Below are 26,538 nucleotides of genomic sequence, written 5' to 3'. Positions count from 1 at the left end.
CCCCCAGGGTCATCTGGCACAACTGACCCTGCATGAACTTTCTTGCACTTTACCTTGTTTCCTTCCCCCCCCCCCTTTGTTGTCTCCATTTTCGCCGTCATTTATTAATTTATTTTATTAGCATCGATATGGAAGTGGCATTCTTAATCTCGTTGTACTTGAACAATGACAATAAAGATATTATATTGTATTATATTGTATTGTTGTCACCCTCTTTTCAGTCTTCCCACTTACCCTGAAATATAGCACTGAGTCTCTTCCCACATGGCCTCCCCTAATAGACCTCTCCGCTGTATCTTAGTAGATATTTACATAGTTAGCTGCTTGGTAGAGCATGGTAGTGCACACTGGTAGCAGAGGTGGTGAAAGCAGCTATTGAGGGGGGCGGTTCTGGGATGGCAGAACTAACTGTTGAGCTTTCCCGAGGTGTCTAATTCAACGGCCTAACTGAACGAAACACCATTGAAGGGAGGTGCCCACTTGATAATCCCAATGATATACTGGCATATACACACCTAGTTTTTGATGCCCCAAAGTTTAACTGTGTAAAGGCATTTTAGATTCTCATGTGGCATTGTGATTGGGTTTCTTGGTTCAACATTTAGCTTGTGTGTTTGTTAACATGTAGATGGATTATTACTGAATATGAAGCTAGTTATTGTCCTATAGCATAAGTGTGCACAGGTAGTTTAGATAGTACTTCTGCATTGATCTTGGTTTTCTTGGTTGAGCAGATATCCTTGTGTTATAGCACAAGTACTTTATGTTTTAACGGTAATTCTTCTTATTGGCTGTTTTGATAAACCTCCACTGTTTATCGATTCCCCTGCAAATCAGCATCAAAATCAGTTTTATTTTGCTCCAGCTCCTCTTGCAATCATAGATACGAGCATGTGCCCACTGTTCTTTCAAATATGACAACTGTTCTTTGCTGGTTTCCTCTCCTTGATGGTTGTGACAAACTCTGGATATCACAAGCTTTGTTCTCAGCAATCCCTTGCTTAATCCACTTACTTTCTTGTAACTCTCTCTGTTTGTGATACCTCATATCAAACCATCTGTCCTTCCTAAATAACATATTCCCAAACTCCTGCAAACTCCTTCCATTCAGCTCATCAGAGGAGTGAAGAAACGTCAAGGTAGCATTTGACCGAGTTTGGCAGCATGGAGCCCTGGTAACATTGTGTTCATGGACGTTAAAGAGAAAATACTCTAATGGGTCAAATCTTGCCTTGTACCAAGGAGAACAGTTGTGGCTGCTGGATGACAATCATCCCAGCCCCATACTATCGTTGCAAAACTTCCTCGGGACAGTGTCAAGACCCAACATAAGATCAAAAGTGGCGATGTTTGATTATGATTGCACAATATTCAGATCCACACATAAGTCTGCTGTAAATGAGGTCTTGCAAGCAGCAAGACCTAGATAACGTATGGTTGTGTAGGAAAATAACCGCAGATGCTGGTACAAATCGAAGGTATCCCAAAATGCTAGAATAACTCAGCAGGTCAGGCAGCATCTCTGGAGAGAAGGAATGGGTAACGTTTCCGGTCAGTCTGAAGAAGGGTCTCGACCCGAAACGTCACCCGTTTCTTCTCTCCAAGATGCTGCCTGACCTGCTGAGTTACTCCAGCATTTTGTGATACCTAGATAACGTACGATGATAGTTTTATAACTAACTGGCATATAACATTTATGCATAAAATCGCTGGGCAATGTCTAACAAGCGGGTATCTAACCCACCTGCACTTGACATTCAGTGGCATGGTCATTGTTGAGATTCCCACCATGAATTTCCTGGAGGTTCACCATTGACCTGAAATTCAGCTGGACCAGTCATCTAAGTATTGTGATTATATGAGCAGGTAAGAGGCAGTGTATGCTGTGACAAGTAATTCACCTCCTAACAGCCTACATTAGTTCCATCATTTACAAAGCACAAGTCAGGGGTGTGATGGAACATTCTGGGTAAATGTAGAGCAAACACCTCTTCAGAAGCTCAAATCCATGCAGGACAAAGCAGGGAGCTTGACCAGCACTCCATCAGGCACTCTCAACTCAACATGTCAAACTCAATATATTGCCAATGATCGCTGATCAACAACAGAACTGAGAGAGAAAGAGGTCTTTGGTGTCACAGACTGAATTGTCTGTTTAGCAAAAATCAGCTGCAGATACCTTTGTAGTAATGGACAGTGAAATCTGCAAATGTCTAAATTAATTCTGAAGGAGGGTCTGGACCCGAAACTTCACCCATTCCTTCTCCCCAGCGATGCTGCCTGTTCCGCTGAGTGATTCCAGCATTTTGTGTCTATCTTTAGAATAATTCCTACTTGTTATTGTAGGAACAAGAGGAACTAGAAATATAATTGATGGTATTGTGAAATTTTGGCTCTGGTACATTGCTTCTCTCACCGTTGAAATACTGAGGATGGAATACTTCAAAGCCCCCTTCCAACATTAATTTTAATAACTCATATCCATCACAAGCACAAAATCTCCTTCCTGATGCCGCTGCTTCAAGTGCAGTGCAAACAAGGCGAAGCAGGAAAATGAATGGTGCACAGTAAAATCAGGGTTCTAATGTGTAGGAAGACACTGCAGAGGCTGGTATAAAACACAAAATGCTGGAGTAACTCAACGGGACATGCAGCATTTCTGGAGAGAAGGAATGCATGGCGTTTCTGGTCAAGACCCTTCTTCAGGGGAGAGGACAACACCGTTAGAAATTGTTTGACAGTGCGTGCACTGGCATTCTGGTAATGTGTCTTCATGAGATCACAAAGACTGCTGAGGGCACAGTTTACAATACAATACAATATATCTTTATTGTTATTGTACCCAGGGGTACAACGAGATTGGGAATAGCAAGCTCGCATCTGCTGTCTTCTCTCACAGAATGGCAAAATTATTGATTTTAGTCCAAAGCCAGGGTCAGGGCAGCTCGAGACCATCTCCCAGAACATTTACTGTCTCATTCACAGCTGGGGAATAAAACTGTAGCTTTCCACGAGCTACGTTGTAGTGCAGCACTGGAACATTTTGGCAAAGGGTCCAAAGAAGAGAGGGATAAGGGGTTGCACAAAGGTGAGTGGTTGAAGTTTTTTTAATGGATTTTTGTTTGTGATTTAGATACATAATTATGATTTGGAATGTATTTTTGTGCTTTAGCTATTCAGTAAATATCGTCAGGTAAACACTGGGATAACTGGGATAATAATCAAGGTAATGTCCAGGTTAAGATGGAATAGAGAATTGTGATGGAATTTAATTGAATTACATTATGATTAAAAAAAAACATAAAATGCTGGATTAACTCAGCGGGTCTGGCAGCATCTCTGGAGAATATGTCTGGAAATTGAAGCCTCACCTACCCTTGTTCTCCAGAGACGCTGTCTGATCCGCTGAGTTACTTCAGCACATTATGTCTTTTTTTGTAAACCGGCATCTGACGTTTTTTTAATATCTGCATTCTGATTAACCTTTCCCAGGGCGGCACGGTGGCGCAGCGGTAGATTTGCTGCCTTACAGCGAATACAGCGACTCAGGTTCGATCCTGACTACGGGCGCCGTCTGTACGGAGTTTGTACGTTCTCCCTGTGACCTGCGTGGGTTTTCTCCGAGATCTTCGGTTTCCTCCCACACTCCAAAGACGTACAGGTATGTAGGTTAATTGGCTGGGCAAATGTAAAAATTGTCCCTAGTGTGTGTAGGATAGTGTTAATGTGCGGGGATCACTGGGCGGCGCGGACCCGGTGGGCTGAAGGGGCTGTTTCTGCGCTGTATCTCTAAATCTAAAAAAAATCTATATGCTGGGACAGAAAGAGACATCCAACTTTGCCTTCTCCACCTCCACTTAGTCCTCTCATTTATTCCTCATCATTCTCCATTGTTTCTCTTCTTCCTCCCCAGTTATTCCTCTCCTTTCTCGTCCATTACTGCTGTTAAAAGCTGCTCATGCATTAATGCCAGTAGGGAGAGATTGCACCAAAATCTCTGGGACCTTTAACACAGGTAATAGAAGCATTGCTTCAGAAGGCTGATGATCTGCTTAATCACAATCAGGGCAGCAGCATCGGGTCTCATTAAATAATAATTCTGTAGTGCGTGGCTTCTGGATTGTTGACAGGAACAAGATATTTAGTGGATAGGCCTTATCTCCAAGTAGCCAGACTTTGACCTGGCACGATTGCTACAAGATTGAGAGCAGAAGAAGATACTGCAGGATTAACTAGTCATAGTTGCTTCCTGGGGACATGATAATCTCTGAGTACCTTCAGAGATCAGATGGATATTTAGGTGGCATAATCCATTGGAGTTCCCAAATGTTTCCTGCACAACTGGGAAGTCACCAGTCCTTGTGAATCCATTAACCATGCACATTTTGTTGGCTCTTTTAAAGGCGAAGATGAGTTTGGATCTCCTTGAGTAACATGCATCCATTCCCATCCAGTGTCTGAAGAAGGGTCTCGGCCAGAAACGTCACCCATTCCTTCTCTCCAGAAATGTTGCCTGTCCCTCTCAGTTACTCCAGCATTTTGTGTCTATCTTCGGTTTAAACCAGCATCTGCAGTTCCTTCCTACACTTTCCCTCCTTACTGCAGTGGTCCACTACATGTGTTGCAGATCTATTCACGAGCAGTCTGAGCTGAAGAAATTAATAATGACCTTCACTGCCACTATCGTTGCTGGTCTGGTCTCCTTGTGTGGCTGCATTTGTACCCTCAACAGCACTTTATATAAGAGCATCTGGCTGAAGCATTGCTCCTCCCTGTGCTACACTTGAGAACTAGTTCTGAAATGCCCCGATGAGGACTATTCTTTCTGTCTGCAATGTGGGCCCACTCCTCATTCTCCAGTCATGATCCCAGCTAGACCAGAAGTAAGCACCACAGGCTGCATAAAGATCAGACTGAAGTTAGGGGAACAGACTGCATCATCACCATGAATTATGAAATGTATTCTAATTTGGAATTAAAAGCATGTAATCCTGTTGAGGCATCCTACATAGGACATGCAAATGCCTTTCTACGAACAGAAATAAGAAACGGCTCCATAAATCCATAATTAACTAATCAAAGGAAGTGAGCTAAGAAGCACAATCACATTAATCATTTTGCATCTGTACCATTTTCTTCTCTTCCATAATTTCCTCTGAAGTTATTACATATTCAAGCTGTTCAGAGAAAAGTGATTAAGTCTGCAGATTGGGGCTGCAACAGATCACAACTTTGCATTTGCTGTCGTCAGTATCCGATAAAATGGCTGGATGGTTCTGGAATGTGGACAAATGCAGACAGAAGTAAAAATCCAGTAAAACGAGGAATCCAGTGATATACTGTTAGGCTAGAAGATGGGTTTATAAATCAATAAAAAATGTTTAGCCTTGTTGAGTCATGTTACTGCTGAGTACCATAGCTGGACATGAAAACCAAACTGATGTGTACACATTGTCACTCCTCCTATAGGTATAACTTTGATAAAACAATATAAAGAATAAAAGCTTACCCTTTACTTTTTTTCTTCTCCCAAGACATTTCAGTTGCTATCGCAACATCATCATCGGACCATCACCATTGGACTATCATCGTCCAATCTGCAAAAGTGTTTGAAATGTGATCGGAGTTGGCGTTTTTTACTTGGTGCTTTGTTGCCATTGAGCATTCTTCAGAGTGATTGACTGAATAGTTGTGACGTCTTTGTAGCTGATGCCACACAACACTACTGATGACAACAGACGGCATTTCAGATGAGAAAATGGACATCGATGACCTCTTTAAATTCTTGTTGCAGCTGTCTTTGCACCTCATTTAAATTTGCTTGCTATTTTACCATGTTTTATGCCTTTAAATCTGATCGCTATTTAAGGTATGTTAAAGCAGCAGAAACATTCTTGCTTTTTTTCTTATCTCAGTACAATTTTTCTTCCCCACTCTTTATCTCTTTAAAAAAAATCTAATGTGACATTGAATTCCTGAATTTACTTTGTCCTCCCATCTCTGTCCTTGTGAGGTTTCCAGTTGTCTTGTTTGTCTTGCACATTCAACAATTGATCACATAAGCGTTTAAAAGAAACCACACGTTTGCAAAGACAAATCCAATATATACTAATAGTTGTCCAGCCACAACAAATTATGGCCTACTTAATTTTCAATAATCACACAGATTTGAATGTACTATCAGAAGCTGTCCACAAATTCACATCATTTTCCTGCTCTATTTCCCACATCCCATAATGTTTCAGAATCTTCAATATTCTGCTCAAGGGATGATTTTCTGCTTGTCTTTTGTTCCCTGTATTTATATTTAATGGATCCAGGCTACACAGAAAAACATTGCCTTTGCAAAATGCTGATGAAGCAATTTTCATCCCACAGCGCACAATAGTCCCAAATGAGAAGTAATTCCTGGCAAGTTACAAGTTTGTGAAGGTACAATGTGTACCTTGGGAGCTTCATGGAAAATAAGTGCTGGCCCAGAAACATATATATATATAATTATGCAGTGCAGAAGGGCAAAATGAAATAGGCAATTGACTTGCTGAAGCCTATTCAACTTTATAGGAGTTCCAAAAAATAGAATATGTTGACAGCACATGCCACATGACAGTGAGAATCTAGACTCAACATAACAGAAGTGGTCATTCAGTCAGTTGGTGAGTTCAATTGGAGGGATTGGGTGATTGGATCTGAACATGCTTACTTTACAGTCAACAAGCATAAGATCACAATCACAATAAAAAAATCACAATAAAACTTTATTAGCCAAGTATGTTTTGCAACATACGAGGAACTTCATTTGCCATACAGTCATAACAATAAAAAGCAACAGGACACACAAAATACACTTTAACATGAACATCCACCACAGTGACTCCTCCACATTCCTCACTGTGATGGAAGGCGAAAAAAAGTTCAATCTCCCCCTTTGTCCTCCAGCGGTCGGGGGCTCTAACCTTCCGTAGCCGGCGGCGAGCCTTCCTCGTCGGGGCGATCAAGCTCCTGCATCGGGGGGGGGGGGGGGGGGGGGGGATCTCAGCTCCCCCGTGCCGGCGATCTACCCCGGGTCGGGACAGGAGCTCTCGACCGGTCTCAACCGGAGACTGTGAGCTCCTGATGTTAAAGTCCGCAGGCTGCATTGGAGCGTCGATCCCAGGCAAGGGATTGCAGGCTCAGATGATAAGTCCACACCCCCGTGGGGACTGAAGGTCAGTCCCAGGCAAGACCTCCAGCTCCGTGATGTTAGGCCGCAGAGCGACCAGAGATACGATCCGCAAAACAATCGCATCTCCGGCAAGGTGAGAGATTGAAAAAAAGTTTCCTCCGACCCCCTCTCCCAGCCCCCACACAAAACAAACCAGAGAACATTTACACAAACTTTTAAAACTTACCAAAACTAACAAAAAGAGTTTGAAAAGTACAGACAGACTGTAGGCGAGGCAGCCATCGTGTGGCGCCCCCTGGTGAATAGTTAGTTAATCAGATGAACTGCATCAAGCATTCACACGGCCAATATTTATTCTGCACAACTTCAAGACCTCAGATTTTAGGATCTTGTTAAGTGCCTTTATCAGGTGTAAACGGAGCAGTAACAGCCTAAGGTCATATTCTACCATCTTGCTCAAAGTTGGCGGGTGGGGGGGGGGGGGGGGGGGGGGTAGAGTTGGCTTCTGGAGTTTTCGATTGTGTTAGCTTTAGTTTTAGAGATGAAGAATCTTCGACTCTTCGGCTCACATCAGCCATGTCGACCGTCCATCCCCTGTTCACACTAGTTCTATGTTATCCCACTTTTGCATCTGCTCCCTGAACAGCAATAGGCTGTGGGTTGTGCGAGGAAACCAGAGCATTGGGTGGAAACCCATGTGATCAAAGGGTGAATGTGCAAACTCCGCACAGACAGCACCCAAAGTCAAGATCAAATCCGGGTCTCTGGCACTGTGAGGCAGCAGCTCCACCAGCTGCACCACTGTGCTCCCAATGAGGTACAAATGAGAGAAATATGTGTTTATATATTTTCAAATATTTATCGAACACATTAAAACTGATCATCACTCCCACCATTTCGGATTATTACTAACATTTCTCTATTTGTAAAATCAATGACTCTCATATTCCCCCCTTTTTTTTAAATGACTGCCTTTGACTCACTAGTCCAGTAGAACTATCCCCTCATAATTTTGATAATTTTCAAACAAATCTCTTAACTTTCTTTGGTTGTGAATTTCTCCTCATGACGGGGCGGCACGGTGGCGCAGCGGTAGAGTTGCTGCCTTACAGCGAATGCAGCGCCGGAGACCCGGGTTCGTTCCCGACTACGGGTGCCGTCTGTACGGAGTTTGTACGTTCTCCCCGTGACCTGCATGGGTTTTTTCTAGGATCTTCGGGTTCCTCCCACACTCCAAAGACGTACAGGTTTGTAGGTTAATTGGCTTGGTAAATGTAAAAATTGTCCCTAGTTGGTATAGGATAGTGTTAATGTGCGGGAATCGCTGGTCGGCGTGGACCCGGTGGGCCAAAAGGGCCTGTTTCCACGCTATATCATTAAACTAAACTAAGACTGAAGTCATTTTTTCATGTGATTAATCTTATCTTCATTGCTTCTTGACACCCTCCTGACGTAAGGCTTTCATAAATAGATACAGCAGGCCAGAAGTTTAATCTGTTAGTGCCTGTTTTCATTTGCAAATCATGCATAAAAGCAATTTCACCTGGGCTTCACGTTTCTAGGTGAAAACAGTTATCTGAAAACCTCCGGCTACTTTGCCCGCCTTTTTCCTGGAATTGGTCACGGCTAATGATGTCTCAGGTCACACACTGCTTTCACACGGAGAGTGGTTGAAACCTGGAACTCGTTGCCAGAGGAGGGGTGAAATCAGACACAATTACATTCACGAGGCATTTCAACAGGCACTTACAGAGGCAAAGCACAGAAGGATTCGCCCCTCATGTGGACAAATGAGATTTGTGTAGATGGACAAAAAAATGTTGGCATCAAGGTGATGGGCTGGAGGGCTTGTTTCTGTACTTGACGACTCCATGACTATGCCATAGAGGGAGTACAGAGAAGGTTCACCAGATTGATTCCTGGGATGGCAGGACTTCCATATGAAGAAAGACTGGATAGACTCGGCTTGTACTCGCTGGAATTTAGAAGATTGAGGGGGGATCTTATAGAAACTTACAGAATTCTTAGGGGGTTGGACAGGCTAGATGCAGGAAGATTGTTCCCGATGTTGGGGAAGTCCAGAACAAGGGGTCACAGTTTAAGGATAAGGGGGAAGTCTTTTAGGACCGAGATGAGAAAGTTTTTTTTCACACAGAGAGTGGTGAATCTGTGGAATTCTCTGCCACAGAAGGTAGTTGAGGCCAGTTCATTGGCTATATTTAAAAGGGAGTTAGATGTGGCCCTTGTGGCTAAAGGGATCAGGGGGTATGGAGAGAAGGCAGGTACGGGATACTGAGCTGGATGATCAGCCATGATCATATTGAATGGCAGTGCGTATAGGCTCGAAGGGCCGAATGGCCTACTCCTGCACCTATTTTCTATGTTTCTATGTTTGTTCCCCATGCTGGCCCTTATTGGAGCTTTTGGGAGCAAGTTATCAACTTTATGAAAAAGTCCAGGAGCAACCAGACGTACAATGTGCTGAAGAAGTCTTCATCACTGTTCAGACATCAGTCTGAAGAAGGGTCTCGACCCGAAACGTCCATCAGTCTGAAGAAGGGTCTCGACCCGAAACGTCACCCATCCTTTCTCTCCCGAGATGCTGCCCGTCCCCGCTGAGTTACTCCAGCATTTTGTGTCTGCCTTCAATTTGAACCAGCATCTGCAGTTATTTTCCTCCACTGTGTGTTTTGTGTCTGTGCAAGAGGACATAGTGCTGACATCAAGGGAAATGATTAGGACAATTTCACAATCTGCGGCAAGCCGAGGAAAACACCTTCCGACATTCACAGCCTAACAGGAAGCGCTTCCTTCCAGCACTTACTCATTCCGTGAGCGTCTCAGAGGTGACACCACATGCCAACATTCCATTAGCAACCTTTCCGGCTAAATCTGCAGCAATGCCAGCAGATGCCACCTCAAATGCCAGTGTTCTTTGTACAACGAAGGATTTTATTTGTCTTGAACGAGGATGCATTTAAACAATTCTCGTGCGCTGAGAACCATTTATACGAAGAGAAATAAACGTGTAAATATAAGGAGTTACAACAGTGAAATTGCACATGCTGATGACTTTCCTATTTCACTATGCTCTTCGGTGTGTTTTAATGGCTGGGTGCCAATGCAGCAGAGTCCCCTGTGTGCTTGCAATCCAGCTGCTCGAAGTCTGCTGATCTTCACATTGGATCCGTGCGGACGTCCTTGATGACTGACGAGAAGGCCTGCCTGAAGGGGTCAGCTTCACATTGCTGGCTCGGGCCGGTTAAGGGAACAGTCTGGGATGGCCGTCACTGGGCCACTGGCTCGTCCTGTCAGAGGGGGCATGTGTCGGCAGTGGCGCAGCACGTACACATTTGAATCATTAGTCCATCTTGGAATCATTTGGACAAACAATTGATAGAACCAAATTCACATCCCACCATTGCAGTCGATAAATTTAAATCCAATTAATAATCTTGAATTTAGAGGGACTGCAGGTCGAAAAATGCTCACAGAATCATACCTTAGATTATTTTTACTTTTAGATACACAGCGCAGAAACAGGTCCTTCGGCTCAAAGAGTCCGCACCGAGCAGCGATCCCCACACATTAACAGTATCCTCCACACACTAGGGACAATTTACATTTATATCGAGCCAATTAACGTACAAACCTGTACGTCTTTGGAGTGTGGGAGGAAACGGAAGATCTCGGAGAAAACCCACGCAGGTCAGGGGGAGAACGTACAAACTCAGCACAGACAGCACCCGTGGTCGGGATCGAACCTGCGTCTCTGGCACTGAAAGCACTGTAAGGCAGCAACACTACCGCTGTGCCGGCGTGCCGTCCCTCACGAGCAATGTCCCACTTTTCACCTTCACAATCCTATGGTACAAATTATTCTGCCAGCAGGCCGGCCACACCACAGGTGGCACCAGAGTGGGATACAGGGAGGAAGGAGTACACCTTTGAGTCTTCAACATGTGCTGCGGTCCCTTGGTGCATTGTCAACCCTCCTCCTGATTAGTACCTGTGGTCCTTCCACAGCTGGTGAATCAGTCGATTGTCCATGTTGAACATCATTTGGAAGAAGCACTGACAGTAACAAGGGCACAGAATGTATTCGGTGTGGGAAGCCTCATGACCATTATCAGGAATGGCTGGGTGGCATTAGTATTAGATGAATTGGCCAGGTCTTGCTGTACTGGTCTGCGCTGTGATGGTGAATGAAACAATATGAGGAATAAACCTACTTTACCTCATTGCCAATCTACCGAGCAGATGCATCTATCCATTATAGCATCATTAGAAGTGGCGATGTCAGAACTCAACAGATTCATCCGCAATGACTTGGGCTGAAAATAACAAAGCATGAATGGATGGGGATGGTTCCTTTTGTGAACTCCCACTGACAACCCACGCTTACCCTCCATCATAAGTGTGGCACTATAATAATGCTAAATTAAACGGACTCAGCAGAGATCTAGTCGCTCAACACTGGGCAACCCGTGGACTATTGAGGAAAGATTGGAAAGACTAGTCTTGTATTCACTGGAGTTTAGAAGGATGAGAGGGGATCTTATAGAGACGTATAAAATTATAAAAGGACTGGACAAGCTAGATGCAGGAAAAATGTTCCCAATGTTGGGGGAGTCCAGAACCAGGAGGGACAGTCTAAGAATAAAGGGGAGGCCATTTAAAACTGAGGTGAGAAGAAACTTTTTCACCCAGAGAGTTGTGAATTTGTGCAATTCTCTGCCACAGAGGGCAGTGGAGGCCAATTCAATGGATGAATTTAAAAGAGAGGTGGATAGAGCTCTAAGGGCGAGTGGATTCAAGGGATATGGGGAGAAGGCAGGCACGGGTTACTGATTATGGTTGATCAGCCATGACCACAATGAATTGCGGTACTGGCTCGAAGGGCCAGATGGCCTCCTCCTGCACCTATTTTCCATGTTTCTATGTTTGTATGTTTGTATGTTTCTATTAGGCAGCTTTAGAAATGTACATCCGACACGCTGTAACCTCATGGCGTGCTTTATCCTTCACTTCACCATTACAAGCAATCCAGGGAATCAGTCCTGGTTCATTGAAGCGTGCAGAAACCACACCAGGTGCAACTAAAAATGAGCTGTTGGTCTGGTGAAGATGCAACTCTGGACTACATCTATACAAAAACACCACACAATGCTAAGTGGTCAGATGACTAACAGATTAGATGGACGTTCTACGCAACTAACGCATCTAATCAAGAATAATGGTGAACAATTAAACAACTACCGGGAGGAGGAAACTCCAAGATTATCCTGGAGACTCGAGAGACTGCTGATAGTGGAATTTGGAGCAAAAAATAAACTGCCGTAAGAACTCAGTGAGTCAAGCAGCAGGTCTTTATGCAGGATCTTGACCCAAAACATAGATCATCCTTTTGCCTCCACAGATGCTGCTTGACCTACTGAGTTTTTTCTAGCAGTTTAATTTTTGCTCCAAGGTTATCCTCGTTCTCACTGACGATGGGGCCTGAGGGCTGAAGGCAAGGCTGAAGCATTCACAACTATGCTCAGTGGGAAGTGCATCATTTTAGATTTTAGATTTAGAGATACAGTGCGGAAACAGGCCCTTCGGCCCACCGAGTCCGCGCCACCCAGCGATCCCTGCACACTAACACTATCCTACACACACTAGGGACAATTTTTACATTTACCCAGTCAATTAACCTACATACCTGTACGTCTTTGGAGTGTGGGAGGAAACCAAAGATCTCGGAAAAAACCCATGCAGGTCACGGGGAGAACGTACAAACTCTGTACAGATGGCGCCCGTAGTCAGGATCGAACCTGAGTCTCCGGCACTGCATTCGCTGTAAGGCAGCAACTCTACCGCTGTGCCACCGTGCCGCCCTAATAATAAAAGATCCATCTCAGCTACCTCCTGAGATCACCACCATAATTGAAACCAGTCTTAAGCCAATTCAACTCGCTCCCCATGATATCAATAAATGGCTGAGCGCACTAGATTAATCAAAGGCCGTGTGGCTGGATAACATCCTACTTGTAGTGCTAATGACCTGCTCTCCAGCATTAGCGGTGCTTCTAGCCATGCTGTTCAAAAGCACTTACATCAGTTGCATCTTTCTGATAATGTGGAAATTACTCAGGTATGAACTGCATCCAAGATGGCACTCAACCCAGCTGACTATTTGCGTGCTAGCCACGGAAGCAGATCTACAATCACATGTTACAATCGCTCCATACTCTTAAATCTCTACTCCTGCAGCAATGTTTCTTATTTTAACTATGATCTTTGATCGGACTTCACTGACTTTACCTTGTACTAAACGTTGTTCCCTTATCATGTATCTATACACTGAAAATGGCTCAAGTGTAATCATGTATTGTCTTTCCGCTCACTGGATAGCATGCAACAAAAAGCTTGTCGCTGTATCTTGGTACACTTGACAATAAACTAAACTGTTCACCATTCACAGGTCAAATCCAATCCAACTAAGTACTCCCCAATCATCAGCCAAATGGTCAAAGATGTCACTCAGCATCACTTTTCTCAATAATGTCTATTTTAGATTCTACCAGGACCATTTCACTCCAGATTTTATCACAGTCTTGTTCAAAACATGGACTAAAGAGATGAACTCCAGAGATGACATAAGAGTGACTGCATCATATGAAAGCAGCACTTGACTGAGTGTGGCGGTAAGGAGCTCGGCTAAAACTGAAATCAATGGGCTTCAAGGGAAAAACACTCCAATAGTTGGCATCAAAGTTCACACAAAGGAAAATGGTGAAGTATGAATGTTGGAGGTAAATCATCACAGGTCCAAACCATAATAGCCCAACCATCATCAGCTGCCTCACCAATTTTCCTACCTACAGAAAACAAGAACTGGAGGTGGTTGCTGCTGATTGCATAACGTTCAATTCTATTCACAACTCGTCAGACAAATGCGGTAACCCACGTTGCATGCAGCACGGAAAGGAACGTTTGATAGGCATCATCTGACATTCATGTCATAGAACGCAGGCCGTGTCCATTTCCAACAAGAGAGTCTAACCTTCTACCCTTCACATTCAATGACGTTATTATTGCCAGCAACATCTCCATCCTGGGAATCACCATTGATCAGAAACTCAGCAGGACGGACTGCGGCTACGAGCAGGGTCGGAGACTTGGTATCCTGCAATGAATGGGTAATTCCTTGACGCACTAAAGACTCTCCACTGTCATTATCAAGACGTAGTGTGGAGAGAGCAGTGTGATGGAATATTCCCCACAGCTGAGTAAGAGCTGCAAGAGTAGTTTGGGAGGGTAACTGCAATTTATACTGTCTACAAACATTTACAGCGGTCACTCATCCAGGCTACTCTCATCGTATCTTTAAAATGTACAACATTTACCAGCATGACATGGGAAGAAGGCACATGGGAGCATCACCACCAGCATATTCCCCTCCAAGTTGCACATCATGTTGACTTGTGAATGTAACACCAGTCCTTCACCACCTAAGGATTGAAATCGTGGAACTCCCCACCCAACAAAAAGACTGCAGCAGTTCATGATGGCAACTTTTCATCACAGTTAGTTTAGTTTAGTTTTGATACGCAGCATGCAAACAGGCCTTTCAGCCCACTGAGTCCGCACTGGCCAACCATTACACTAGTTTTACCCTGCACACCAGGGCCAATTTGATAGAAACCAATTAACGTACAAACCTGCATGGCTTTGGAATGTGGGAGGAAACCAGATCACCCGGAGAAAACCTGTACGATCACAGGGAGAATGAACAAACTCCAGACAGAAAGTGCCCCAGGTCAGGATCGAACCCGGGTGTCAGGCGCTGTATGGCAGCAACTCTACCGCTGCGTCATTGTGCCAGCCCTAATTGTCAAGGGTAATTAAGGAGGGGCAATAAATGCTGGTTTGCATAAATAAAACAGGGGTCCTTGAAACAGAACAGCATTGATTCCTTTAACCCATGCCGCATGAGCTATTCGGGAACAGCGTCTACATTATTGCAACAACCTGATGGCATTTGGAACTCTCCTCGCCATCGTTTCAATGTTCAGTCCTGCTGATAGTCCCTGAATCACTGGTGCCTGGTCACTGCTACCTTCCCTCTTCTCTTTGGAGTCCACTCTCTACACGGTCTGAAGAGGACAACAAGTGGTGGTGTCACGGCTGAGGCCCTGCACGGCGGGAGGAGTCCTTGCCTATCTTATCTCTGCTGACGCAGGATGGCAATCCGCTGAGGTGTAGCCTCTCTCTGTTCATGATGAACAGATGGCTATTTATGTATAGCATCCCTTTGCTCTTACTAAACCATGAGCTGTTGATGTGCCCTGTGTCAATTGAGAGAGTAGGATGCTGCTCATGAGTGGCATCGTGCTGCTCACTGAGAACAGTGACCTGCTCAGACGTGGCATCACTCAGTTCAATGAGGACATCGAGCTGCTCTCTCATGGCATATTGCTGTTCCTTTAGACCTTTCAGCAGCTCCCAGATGGTAAAACCATTCTTGCTTCATCAGCATTGCACTGTATGGAGCTGGTGCACTCTGTGTGTCTTTGCAGCAGCTGAGGACTGAGGTAGTAAGGACCGGTCCTGTTATGCACATGATTCTGGGTGCAAATGACCTCTGCAACGTTTCAAAAATATTTTGGCAACTTTGCTCAATTTTATAGCAACCGAATTGTATATGATGCCCCAAAACAGGATGTAATCAAATGCCTCGACAACTGCAACCAAGCTAACACTTTGCATTGATTTATCAATTCCTCTTTAATTTGTATTCCATGCTCCTAATTAGAATATCACTGATAGCAAATGCTGTGTGAAACCTTGCCTCTCACTGCATATCTTCCATGTATTCTTCTGCATGAATTTAATAGTTTTACAGCACTACGTTTAATTTGTTATCCAATCAACCAGTTTTACTACCGGCCTCACATTCCTTGAAGTTAAATGCTGCTCTTTACACAGCTAAGTAGGATCTCGATTAGCAAAAACATTTATATGTTTTGGTTACAGGCCTCAGGCTCTTCTGTCACCTATCAATGCTGCCCTGTCATTTTACGGACACCCAGTTTTATGCCCGTTGTGAAATACCAAGTCTGGACATGACGTCCATCGCAGAAAATACATTGATTTTGCTCCCGACCCTCATTCACATGCAGACCAATCACTTAAATTGAGTTGTTGCATGCTAAGTGACATCAGCACTTGCAGGTGCTAAGTCTGCGGAGAAACAGAAATATAGGTACACGTGGAAGGTCCTTTCTGGGACTGGGTGGGATTAAGGGACAGCAAATTCTCCAGTTCCTACATGCCTGTTTCACACCCATGGAATGTTTCTTAAAGGTGAAAGCAATCTGCTTTTACATGGAAGGTAGAGTAGAAACACAGGCCATTGGGCCTAACTGGCGCAAATGCATCTTGTTCATGTTCCACATTAACCTTCTCTACCTGCCCCTATCAGCATTACCTTCTATCCTTTTCTCCCTCGTTTGCTTTACTTTAAATGCCACCTGCTATTCACATCAACCACTGGTGATGATAAATTGCACATTCCCACCACTAGCTGGGCAAATATATTTTTCATTATTATTTTCTTTCAATGGTAATATTTTTCAGTTATTAAAATTCAATAAAACTTCCAAACTATTCACTGTTTCTCAGCTCTGGAACTATTATTCATTTAAACAATCAATTTTTGTTTCATTAAAAACATATTTCAGGCTGGGACAGAGAACAAACAAAGGGTCTGAAGAAGGGTCTCGACCGAATACGTCACCTATTCCTTTCCTCCAGACATGCTGTCTGACCCGCTGAGTTAACCCAGCTTTTTGTGTCTATCTTCAGCTAAAACCAGCAAATTCACGGGCATTGTGAATTTGTGGAATTCTCTGCCACAGAGGGTAGTGGAGGCCAAATCACTGGATGAATTTAAGAGAGAGTCCCAGATGGAGCTCTGGGGGCTAGTGGAATCAAGGGATATGGGGAGAGGTTGGGCACAGGTGACTGATTGTGGATGATCACCCATGATCACAATGAATGGGAGTGCTGGCTTGAAGGGCCGAATGGCCTCCGCCTGCACCTATTTTCTATGTTTCTATGTTTCTACGCAGTTCCTTCCTAAACAAAGGTTTCATTTGAGCTTTTGGTGATGGGATGGTGATGTAACTCAGTGCGAGATTATCCCAACTGATTCTCAACTTTACATTGGCAGAGACCAGGGGGTGAATCAGCCGTCGACCTTTTGTCTTCAGGGCTAACTTTGCCACAGGCAGTTTAGAAGGAGAAAATAAGGGTAAATGCAATCAGAACCATCCCAATAAATATTGAATAAAACTGGCATCAGAGCTAATTATGGCATTAAAGAAAACCAACTGAGCAAAACTAAAGCTAGTGGGATAAAAGAGAGTACCAGCTTGAACACAAATTTGGCTGAGGGACACGGGCTGAGAACAATACTGAAGAATCCTCCTCAAATGTGGAAAAGAGTTGACGTGATGTTCTCAGGGACAATATTAGGATCATTGTTTTCTTTGATATATTTTAATAACTTGGACTTGGTACACAGAGCATAATTTCAATGAATGCAAATGTGGTAATCGATGTGGTAAAGAATGAGGTTGGTAGTTACAAATGTCAGAGGTCATAGGTTGGTGAAATGCATGGATAGAATTTAACACACAAGTACGCTGATAAATTCTGTTGAAAATTGTGAGTTGCACAATTTTTAAATGGGTATAGGAAGAAGGAGATATGGATATGAACATGTATATTGATCCCTGGAGGTAGAATCTCAAATTAAGAAAACTATTAAAATCCATTTCGGGATACTTGGCTTTATTATCAGAAGCATAAGTTATAAAATAATGGACTTTTATTGAAGTTTTATTACATATGTAATACGGTTATGGATGTTACATACAGTATCTAACACCATTACGAGTTTCGGTTCAGCTTCATTAATAAGTAAAATTCCAAGGATCACAATTCAGGGAAGCCATCGAATCTCCATGACTTTAGATCTTAGTACAATCTGGGTCAAAGAATGGATGAGGGTTGATTTCGGAGTGAGGCAACCATGAATTACACTTGGTATCAAGGTCGAGTTTGTCCATTTGCAGTTTCCAGCTAAGATTGGTGGGGATCAAGGGAAAGCTGTCTGCTGATTTGAGTTACAGCTTCCACAAAGGAAGATGGCTGTCTTACTTAATGTCATTCAATTTTGCCCCAGGACATTGCTGCAGATGTCATTCAGGGCCATCTCCCAGGCCCAAGCATCTCCAGCTTTCCATCTCAAGATCTCCATCTCCAAGCATCTCAATGACCTTTCCATCATCATAAGATCAGATGAGGGTTGGTCTACTGATCATTGTGCTCTCCAGATCCATTCACAGCTAATTAACTCACAGAATACTTTCAACATGGAAAGAGACCATTTGGCCCATCGAGTCTGTGCTAGCTGTATCAGGAGCAATCCAGCTGGTTCCACTTCCTGGTAGTCACCTCATGACGTTGCTTTTTTTTCCTTTCAAGGACATAGTAAATTTTCTCTTGAATGTTTGAATATGTCTGCACTAACCATTTCCAACTATGCATTTCAAATTCTTAACTATTTGCTGGATTAAAAAGCATTAAAAGTAAAAAAAATATTAAAAGTTCACTTTTGGTAATCTTATTTTAGACCCATCTGCAAATGGGAATGGTATATTTTTTTATCTATTCTCTCTACATGCTTCCTGGTTTAACTATTAAGTCCACTATCAACCGAAATGCTTCAAGGAGAACAACCCAAGTTTTTCCAATCCATGCCCAAAACTAAAGTCTCTTACCCCTGGCATAATTCTAGTAAATATCCCCTGCATTCTTTCTAAGGTCTTCATATATTTCTGGTTGTATCGTGCATGGAATTCGAGTCAATACTCCCATTGTGGCAGAATCAGTGACTAATAAATGTCCAAGTTCACCTCCTTGCTCTTGTGACATAGCAATCTGTGTCTGCATATAGAAAGATATGTATAACACTCAGGCCTGTGCTGATAAATGATCTATTAGTGCTACAGCAATGAAGGCAACAATCGACTGCAATAACCAACAAACATGTCTTTGACATCCAAACTCATTATGAAGGTAGACACAAAATGCTGGAGTAACTCAGCGGGTCAGGCAGCATCTCAGGAGAGAAGGAATGGATGACTTTTTGGGTCTTCAGACAGTCTGAAGAAGGGTCTCGACCCGAAAAGTCACCCATTCCTTCTCTCCTGAGATGCTACCTGACCCGCTGAGTTACTCCAGCATTTTGTGTCTACCTTCAATTTGAACCAGCATCTGCAGTTATTTTCCTCCAAACTCATTATGATTGCTGCAATGACTCTATAATTGTCTTGGCCCACTGATCATCAGAAGCCAAATTGACCAACTATATAAATAAATTAATCCCAAGAACTGAGTATCAACTGAACATTCTGTGCTAAACGACTTATCTCAAGATTTCCCCAAATCATCCTCCCACCCACAATGCACAAGGAAAGATGTTCTGCAATAACCTGTGGAGGTTCCTTCAGTGGAACCTCTCAAATACATGAACTCTACCCACCTGGGAAGACAAGCACGGCAGGCACATCACAATAACAAAACCTAAAGGTTACTCACCGTACTGAATTCCACATGCATCATCATTCCTTCAATGCCTTGGGCAAAATCTTGGACATCATGCGTAAAACATCTGCACAATTCACACTGCACCAAGTTCACTAAGGCAACCACTTTGTTGACTTCCTTGATGAACTTGTGTGGTCTGAATACCATCTTCTCAAGTATAGTTAGGAATTAGCAATAAATACTGACCCAGCCAGTAATGGCCTATGAACCACGAGTAACTAAAGGTCAATTATAATTAGCAGTTATCCTAATCTGTGAACAATTGCAGAATTGGGCAAAGAATGCCCTTTCAGGATTAACTCCTTACTTAGAAAAGGCATCATCTCGACATTTCAAAACATAGTTGTGATAGGATGCCTGCTTCCCTTTCCCACAACAAATCGTCCTTACCTTGACTGGGAAATTCACGAGAGAACTGGTAAGATTGCCCGCGTTGCATTTAAAATTCAGTTGCTGTTCTTGACGGGATTCAGTCTCCCAGCCCCATTGACTAACATCACGAATTGAAGATCTCTCTGGGTTTGAACCAACTCTCTGGAAAGCCGTGCACGTCATGCCTGTGAAGCTGGCTGGCTTGATCTTGAAGGTCTCCAGCGCAATATTCATGGAAACCTGGTGAGAACATATTTGACCAAAAGGAATTTCAGTGAAATCAGGCCGAAGTTGATGCATAATCCAGATATATGATTTTGCAGCACTTTAAACTTGAGATTTTGCCGTTTCTTGTACCACCTTTCTGTTTTATTTTTCTTTCATGGAAAGCCATACAATCTCACGGAGCCAGTTCAGCATTGTTAATTGCTCGCTGGCAGTCATCCACGATGAACAGGAATTGCTCAGCTTTGCGTGACATTGCATGAGAAACTGGTTTATTTTATTTACAGTCAGCCTTAAACCTTTACTTCATTTCAGCTTTCATGGACACGAGACTGAAAGGTTCACTCTGACAAATTTTAAAAGGTCATGATAAATTACCTGAAATGGGGTTGTTACTATTGTAAGAACAACCAAGCTGCAGAGTTTGCTGATGGAACTTGGACCTCAATCAACAAAATTCAAGTTAGCATGATTGCTGCTTGAATAATAAAGTGACATTAACATGCAAAGTGCATTTTAATACTCAGCCTGCTTTGAAAGAAAAATGGAGGCACAGGCTGCTGTGAATTAACAAATAAGGGACATGGTTGTGAGCCTGAAATATTTAACAGAAACCTTCCCTGCAGAATGCAAATTACCCCCCTTTAGTGAGAACACAGAGGTTATAGGTTGTTACTTGCATTGGTTCAAGAGAGAAAGTGCAATTTTAAATGTATATTTCTGTGAACATTTGAATAATTCAAACCCTTCAGGCAAGAATATATAGCAGCTTTTCTCATTGGTTTTAAATACGGAGCTAACATGTTTTTGCCTGCAGGCTTCAATTCTGTGCCACAAAACTGCATCTTATTTTCAATTCTTACCAAAACTATAGCAATAGCTTCAACAATTTTGACTCTTGTTCAAATAATTAATGTCTAGTATTACTCAGGACAGTATAAGCTTCAAAAAAATAGTTGACACTTTTATTGATCACTTCAAAATCTCGGCAAAAACACTGCTGCCTGTGCCTTAAATCCACTAAATCCTGCTTACCTTTCACCACAGTTGACAAGCTTTGGTTTAAGCAATAACTCAAGTTAAATCTACTCATCCTTGTTTTGAAATCCCTCTTTGGCTTTGGCCAACGCTATCTCTATAAATGCCCTCATTTTTTATAATCATCTGAGATTTCTGTTCTGCTCCTATTCTGGCACCTCCTAAACACCTCCGATTTTAATCTGTTGCTACATCCATAAGAACTTCTCACTCTACCTCCATCACATCTTGTAAGGGTTAGACACAAAATGCTGGAGTAACTCAGCAGGACAGGTAGCATCTTTGGAGAGAAGGAATGGCTGACGTTTCAGGTCGAGACCCTTTTTCTCAACCCGAAACGTCACCCATTCCTTTTCCCCAGAGATGCTGCCTGTCCCGCTGAGTTACTCCAACATTTTGTGTCGATCTTCGGTGTAAACCAACAACTGCAATTCCTTCCTACACATCTTGTAAACTACTCCTTTAAGCTCAATCCCGAGTACAGAGTTTTGGGGTCATCTGCCAAATTTAGATTGAAATCGCTGCATTACATTTACGATATTGTTGTTTAATGTAATTTGGACTCGATCTTTGGAATGCAGTCAACAAATAGCTGGCCAGATCACATTATGCTATTTACATAACTGCAAAGTAATCTGTATTTTTGAAAGAAAAACCTAATTAGTGCAGCTATTCAAAAAGTTGACCCCTGTTGTAATATTTGGTATTTGTTTCAGCTGAATGATCATTAAGAAGTTTTCATTAATTGCTTACAGCTAAGGCTTTTTTAAAATGATCACTGAAAGGTAAGGGATGAGAATGTTTCAGAATTAGATAGAGAACAAAACAAAGTATCAGGGCAATAATTGTTCAACACATTTTTGCACTGATCTAAAATGGTATTATTGACTCAATGAGTGCAGCCTAACAATCAATTTTAAATGCCGAGAATCCTATTATACTTTTACTGAAATGCAGGAGTAATTATTTGAACTCCATTATAGATGTCATCATGTATCACCATGGAATATTTCATGATTTTCCAATTGAAGACACTTTTAAAAACCCCATTATGGTCAGGTCTGGCAGCACACCTTGATGTTCATGACAATACTTAAGATTTCTACTAATCTCCCAACATTATTCCACAAGCCAATAACTAGTTTCCTGTTGTTTCCATGAGTTCCCAGATGGCCCTTAACCTGTTCAGTGCCACCCTGAGTATACTCAGGTCATGGCCAATAGTGTGTGTAAAACAAAATGGCAGTGAATAGGTTAAACAAGGAATGTTGGTCATCTCTTTAACCAATCTGATAGAAAAGAAACAGGGGCTGGTGGAGATATACTTCTTTGGTTGGGTTGGGAATGGGCAAAGTGAGAAACAAGAATATTGAAGGGGATATGATCGATAAACAGCTCGACTCTCAAAAAAAATCTTCAGAACAGAACCTGATGTTCTAGCAATAGCAGCTGGAGGGAGAAGTCTTGTAACCCCTTTGAAGGCAGAATGATGTGCACGTTTTGGGACTTCTGGCATCCGTCCATCTGTGGGAGATGATGGTGCTGCCTGGCGTTGTCCTGCTTGGAGAGGGTGATTTTTCAGTGTCCTCTCCATTTGATTTGGCCGCTGAGCCTGGGTAGGTAAATGGGAATACAAACTTGCCCGACATCTGCATTCCCCTCTCGACCTAATAGTCTGAATCTGAATGGTGTCAAGTTAGGAAAAGGGGACGTACAACGTGATCTGGGTGTCTTAGTGCATCAGTCACTGAAAGGAAGCATGCAGGTACAGCAGGCAGTGAAGAAAGCCAATGGAATGTTGGCCTTCCTAACAAGAGGAATTGAGTATAGGAACAAAGAGGTCCTTCTGCAGTTGTACAGGGCCCTAGTGAGACCGCACCTGGAGTACTGTGTGCAGTTTTGGTCTCCAAATTTGAGGAAGGATATTGTTGTTATTGAGGGCGTGCAGCGTAGGTTTACTAGGTTAATTCCCGGAATGGCGGGACTGTCGTATGTTGAAAGACTGGAGCGACTAGGTTTGTATACACTGGAATTTAGAAGGATGAGAGGGGATCTTATCGAAACGTATAAGATTATTAAGGGGTTGGACACATTAGAGGCAGGAAACATGTTCCCAATGTTGGGGGAGTCCAGAACCAGGGGCCACAGTTTAAGAATAAGGGGTAGGCCATTTAGAACAGAGATGAGGAAAAACTTTTTTAGTCAGAGAGTTGTGAATCTGTGGAATTCTCTGCCTCAGAGGGCAGTGGAGGCCAATTCTCTGAATACATTCAAGAGAGAGCTAGATAGAGCTCTTAAGGATAGCGGAGTCAGGGGGTATGGGGAGAAGGCAGGAACGGGGTACTGATTGAGAATGATCAGCCATGATCACATTGAATGGCGGTGCTGGCTCAAAGGGCCGAATGGCCTTCTCCTGCACCTATTTTCTATTGTCTATTGTCTATAGATAATTTGGAACTTTTATCACATTAATCTGTTTATGCAGAATGGAAAATCGTTTGCTCAAAGCACTTGGGGGACATCCTGCAGACTCTCTGGACAACCAAATTGTTTCCTGATTCTCACAGAGGCACCTGGACATGCATATTTAGCCACCACCTTCGCAAAGTTCAGGCAGGCTGCAATGGTTCCTGCATGACTTAAAGAGGACTGAATGACCACGTCTAAAGTCACAATGTCTGGCACTTGGAAGAATTTGATGTCCTGTAAATTTTGTAGCCACACATCACTGACAATGAAGAAAGAGAATAAGAAGAGGAGGATGAGCAGGAGGAGGAAGACAAGGACTCTATGCGATGAATGTTCAACCTGCGGATGGCGAGGTGGATCCTAGTGCGGATCGGTGAAGTGATCTAACACCTCTTACCAGCATATAACCCTGTTATAGCCTACACATTGTGGCCCAATAGACAATAGACAATAGACAATAGGTGCAGGAGTAGGCCATTCAGCCCTTCGAGCCAGCACCGCCATTCAATGCGATCATGGCTGATCACTCTCAATCAGTACCCCGTTCCTGCCTTCTCCCCATACCCCCTCACTCCGCTATCCTTAAGAGCTCTATCCAGCTCTCTCTTGAAAGCATCCAACGAACTGGCCTCCACTGCCCTCTGAGGCAGAGAATTCCACACCTTCACCACTCTCTGACTGAAAAAGTTCTTCCTCATCTCCGTTCTAAATGGCCTACCCCTTATTCTCAAACTGTGGCCCCTTGTTCTGGACTCCCCCAACATTGGGAACATGTTATCTGCCTCTAATGTGTCCAATCCCCTAATTATCTTATATGTTTCAATAAGATCCCCCCTCATCCTTCTAAATTCCAGTGTATACAAGCCCAATCGCTCCAGCCTTTCAACATACGACAGTCCCGCCATTCCGGGAATTAACCTAGTGAACCTACGCTGCACCCATGTCATAGATTACAAGATCCTGTCCAAGGTCATCACCAATCGGATCAGGTCTGTTCTGGATAGATGATCCATTCACATCAAACATGTACTATGCCTGAGTTCAAATTATCAAATAGCCCTGCACTGCTCAAGAATGCCACTGACTACATGTAGGACAGGGGAATGGACACGTGCCCGGTCAGTGGAGCGGGAGAACGCCTTTGACGGATATTATACACATGAATGATGGATGTACTCTACAAAATGTGCTTCAGGTACAGGCAGCTAGGATCAAGTGCATTCCATGGGGGAGAAAGAGGACTGAGGAGCCTGCTTATGAAGCAAATCAGGAGGGAAAATAAGAAGGAGTCAGATAGCTTTAGCAGATAAGATTTAAGAGAGTCCAAAGAGATTTTATAAATATCGAGGGAAAAAAGGTAACGAGAGGAAGAATATGGAAACCAAAATGGTTATCTATGTGTACTGTGCAAGCTCCTAAATAAATATTTCTCTTCTGTTTATTTCAGAGAATGGCATTAAGACTAAGGAACTTGGGAAAGCTATGGCAATGTCTTCACTGATATATCCAGATCAAATTTATCCTAAGACACTGTGGGAAACTAGAGAAAAAAACTGGCAGAAATATTGTTAGACACAGGGTGAGGTATTGTTACTGGAGGGTGGTTAATGTTGTGCCTCTATTTAAGAAGGGTTTCAACAACATCGGAAAGCTATGCACCACATTTGTTGTAGGAATGTCACTGGAGAGGATTCTGAGGAATAAGAGATACATGCGTTTGGAAAGATAAGGGATGATCAGGGATAGTCAGCATTGTTTTATCCACGGGAGATTGAATCTTACAAATTTGAGCAATTGGACCAAGGAATACCTAGTGTCTGAAAGAGAAAAAGACCTTTCTGTATCTTCATCTTTGGCCTTTGTCCAACCATCTGCCCATCAACCCCACCCCTCGCACCAGTCTCACGTCAGATTTTGCCACACCCAACCTCTCTTCCAGCTTTGTTCCCAAATCCAGTCAGTTTGAAGAAGGGTCCTGACCCAAAACATCACCTATCCAAGTTCTCCGTAGATGCTGTCTATCCGGATGAGTTGCTTTGGAACTTTGTGTCTTTTTTTTGCAAACCAGCATCTGCAGTTGACTATCAAAGCCATTTGGCAGAATGCCTCACAGCTGGAACTCACCAACAAGCACAATGCTCTTGCATGGCTGGCATTAGTGGGGCTCACCCCATCAGTCCCTCTTGCATGGTTGGTCTCATTTATAAGTCAGGTTGTCCTCAGGTTGCCTGTGATGAGAATGAGATGATCACTCATCTCGTGTGTATTTATTCACAAAATGCTGGAGTAACTCAGCAGGTCAGGCTGCATCTCAGGAGAGAAGGAATGGGTGACGTTTCGGGTCGAGACCCTTCTTCAGACCATCCCTTCTCTCCTGAGATGTTACCTGACCTGCTGAGTTACTCCAGCATTTTGCGAATCAATACCTTCGATTTGTACCAGCATCTGCAGTTATTTTCTTATACTCATCTCGTGTGGACTGTGCATTTGCAAAGAAGGTCCAGAAAAGGATGCAAGTATGTTCGTCAAGGTAAATCCTGTGTATAGACACAAAATGCTGGAGTAACTCAGCAGGTCAGGCTGCATCTCAGGAGAGAAGGAATGGG

General features: G+C 43.2%; 1 protein-coding gene across 1 annotated transcript in view; it reads right to left on the bottom strand.

Moving 5' to 3' along the window:
- Positions 1-26,538, bottom strand: part of adgra1b (adhesion G protein-coupled receptor A1b) — a 565,267-nt gene that overhangs the window by 183,378 nt on the left and 355,351 nt on the right. The window contains exon 12 of the mRNA XM_078413700.1: positions 20,219-20,440. Within this exon, the coding sequence (XP_078269826.1) occupies positions 20,219-20,440 (222 nt within the window). The remainder of the gene's footprint in view (positions 1-20,218; positions 20,441-26,538) is intronic.

The sequence above is a fragment of the Rhinoraja longicauda genome, chromosome 16, assembly GCF_053455715.1.
Source record: "Rhinoraja longicauda isolate Sanriku21f chromosome 16, sRhiLon1.1, whole genome shotgun sequence".
NCBI classification, from domain to species: Eukaryota; Metazoa; Chordata; class Chondrichthyes; order Rajiformes; family Arhynchobatidae; genus Rhinoraja; species Rhinoraja longicauda.
The sequence above is the reverse complement of the archived record's forward strand: the minus strand, read 5'-3'. Positions and strand labels throughout refer to the sequence as shown.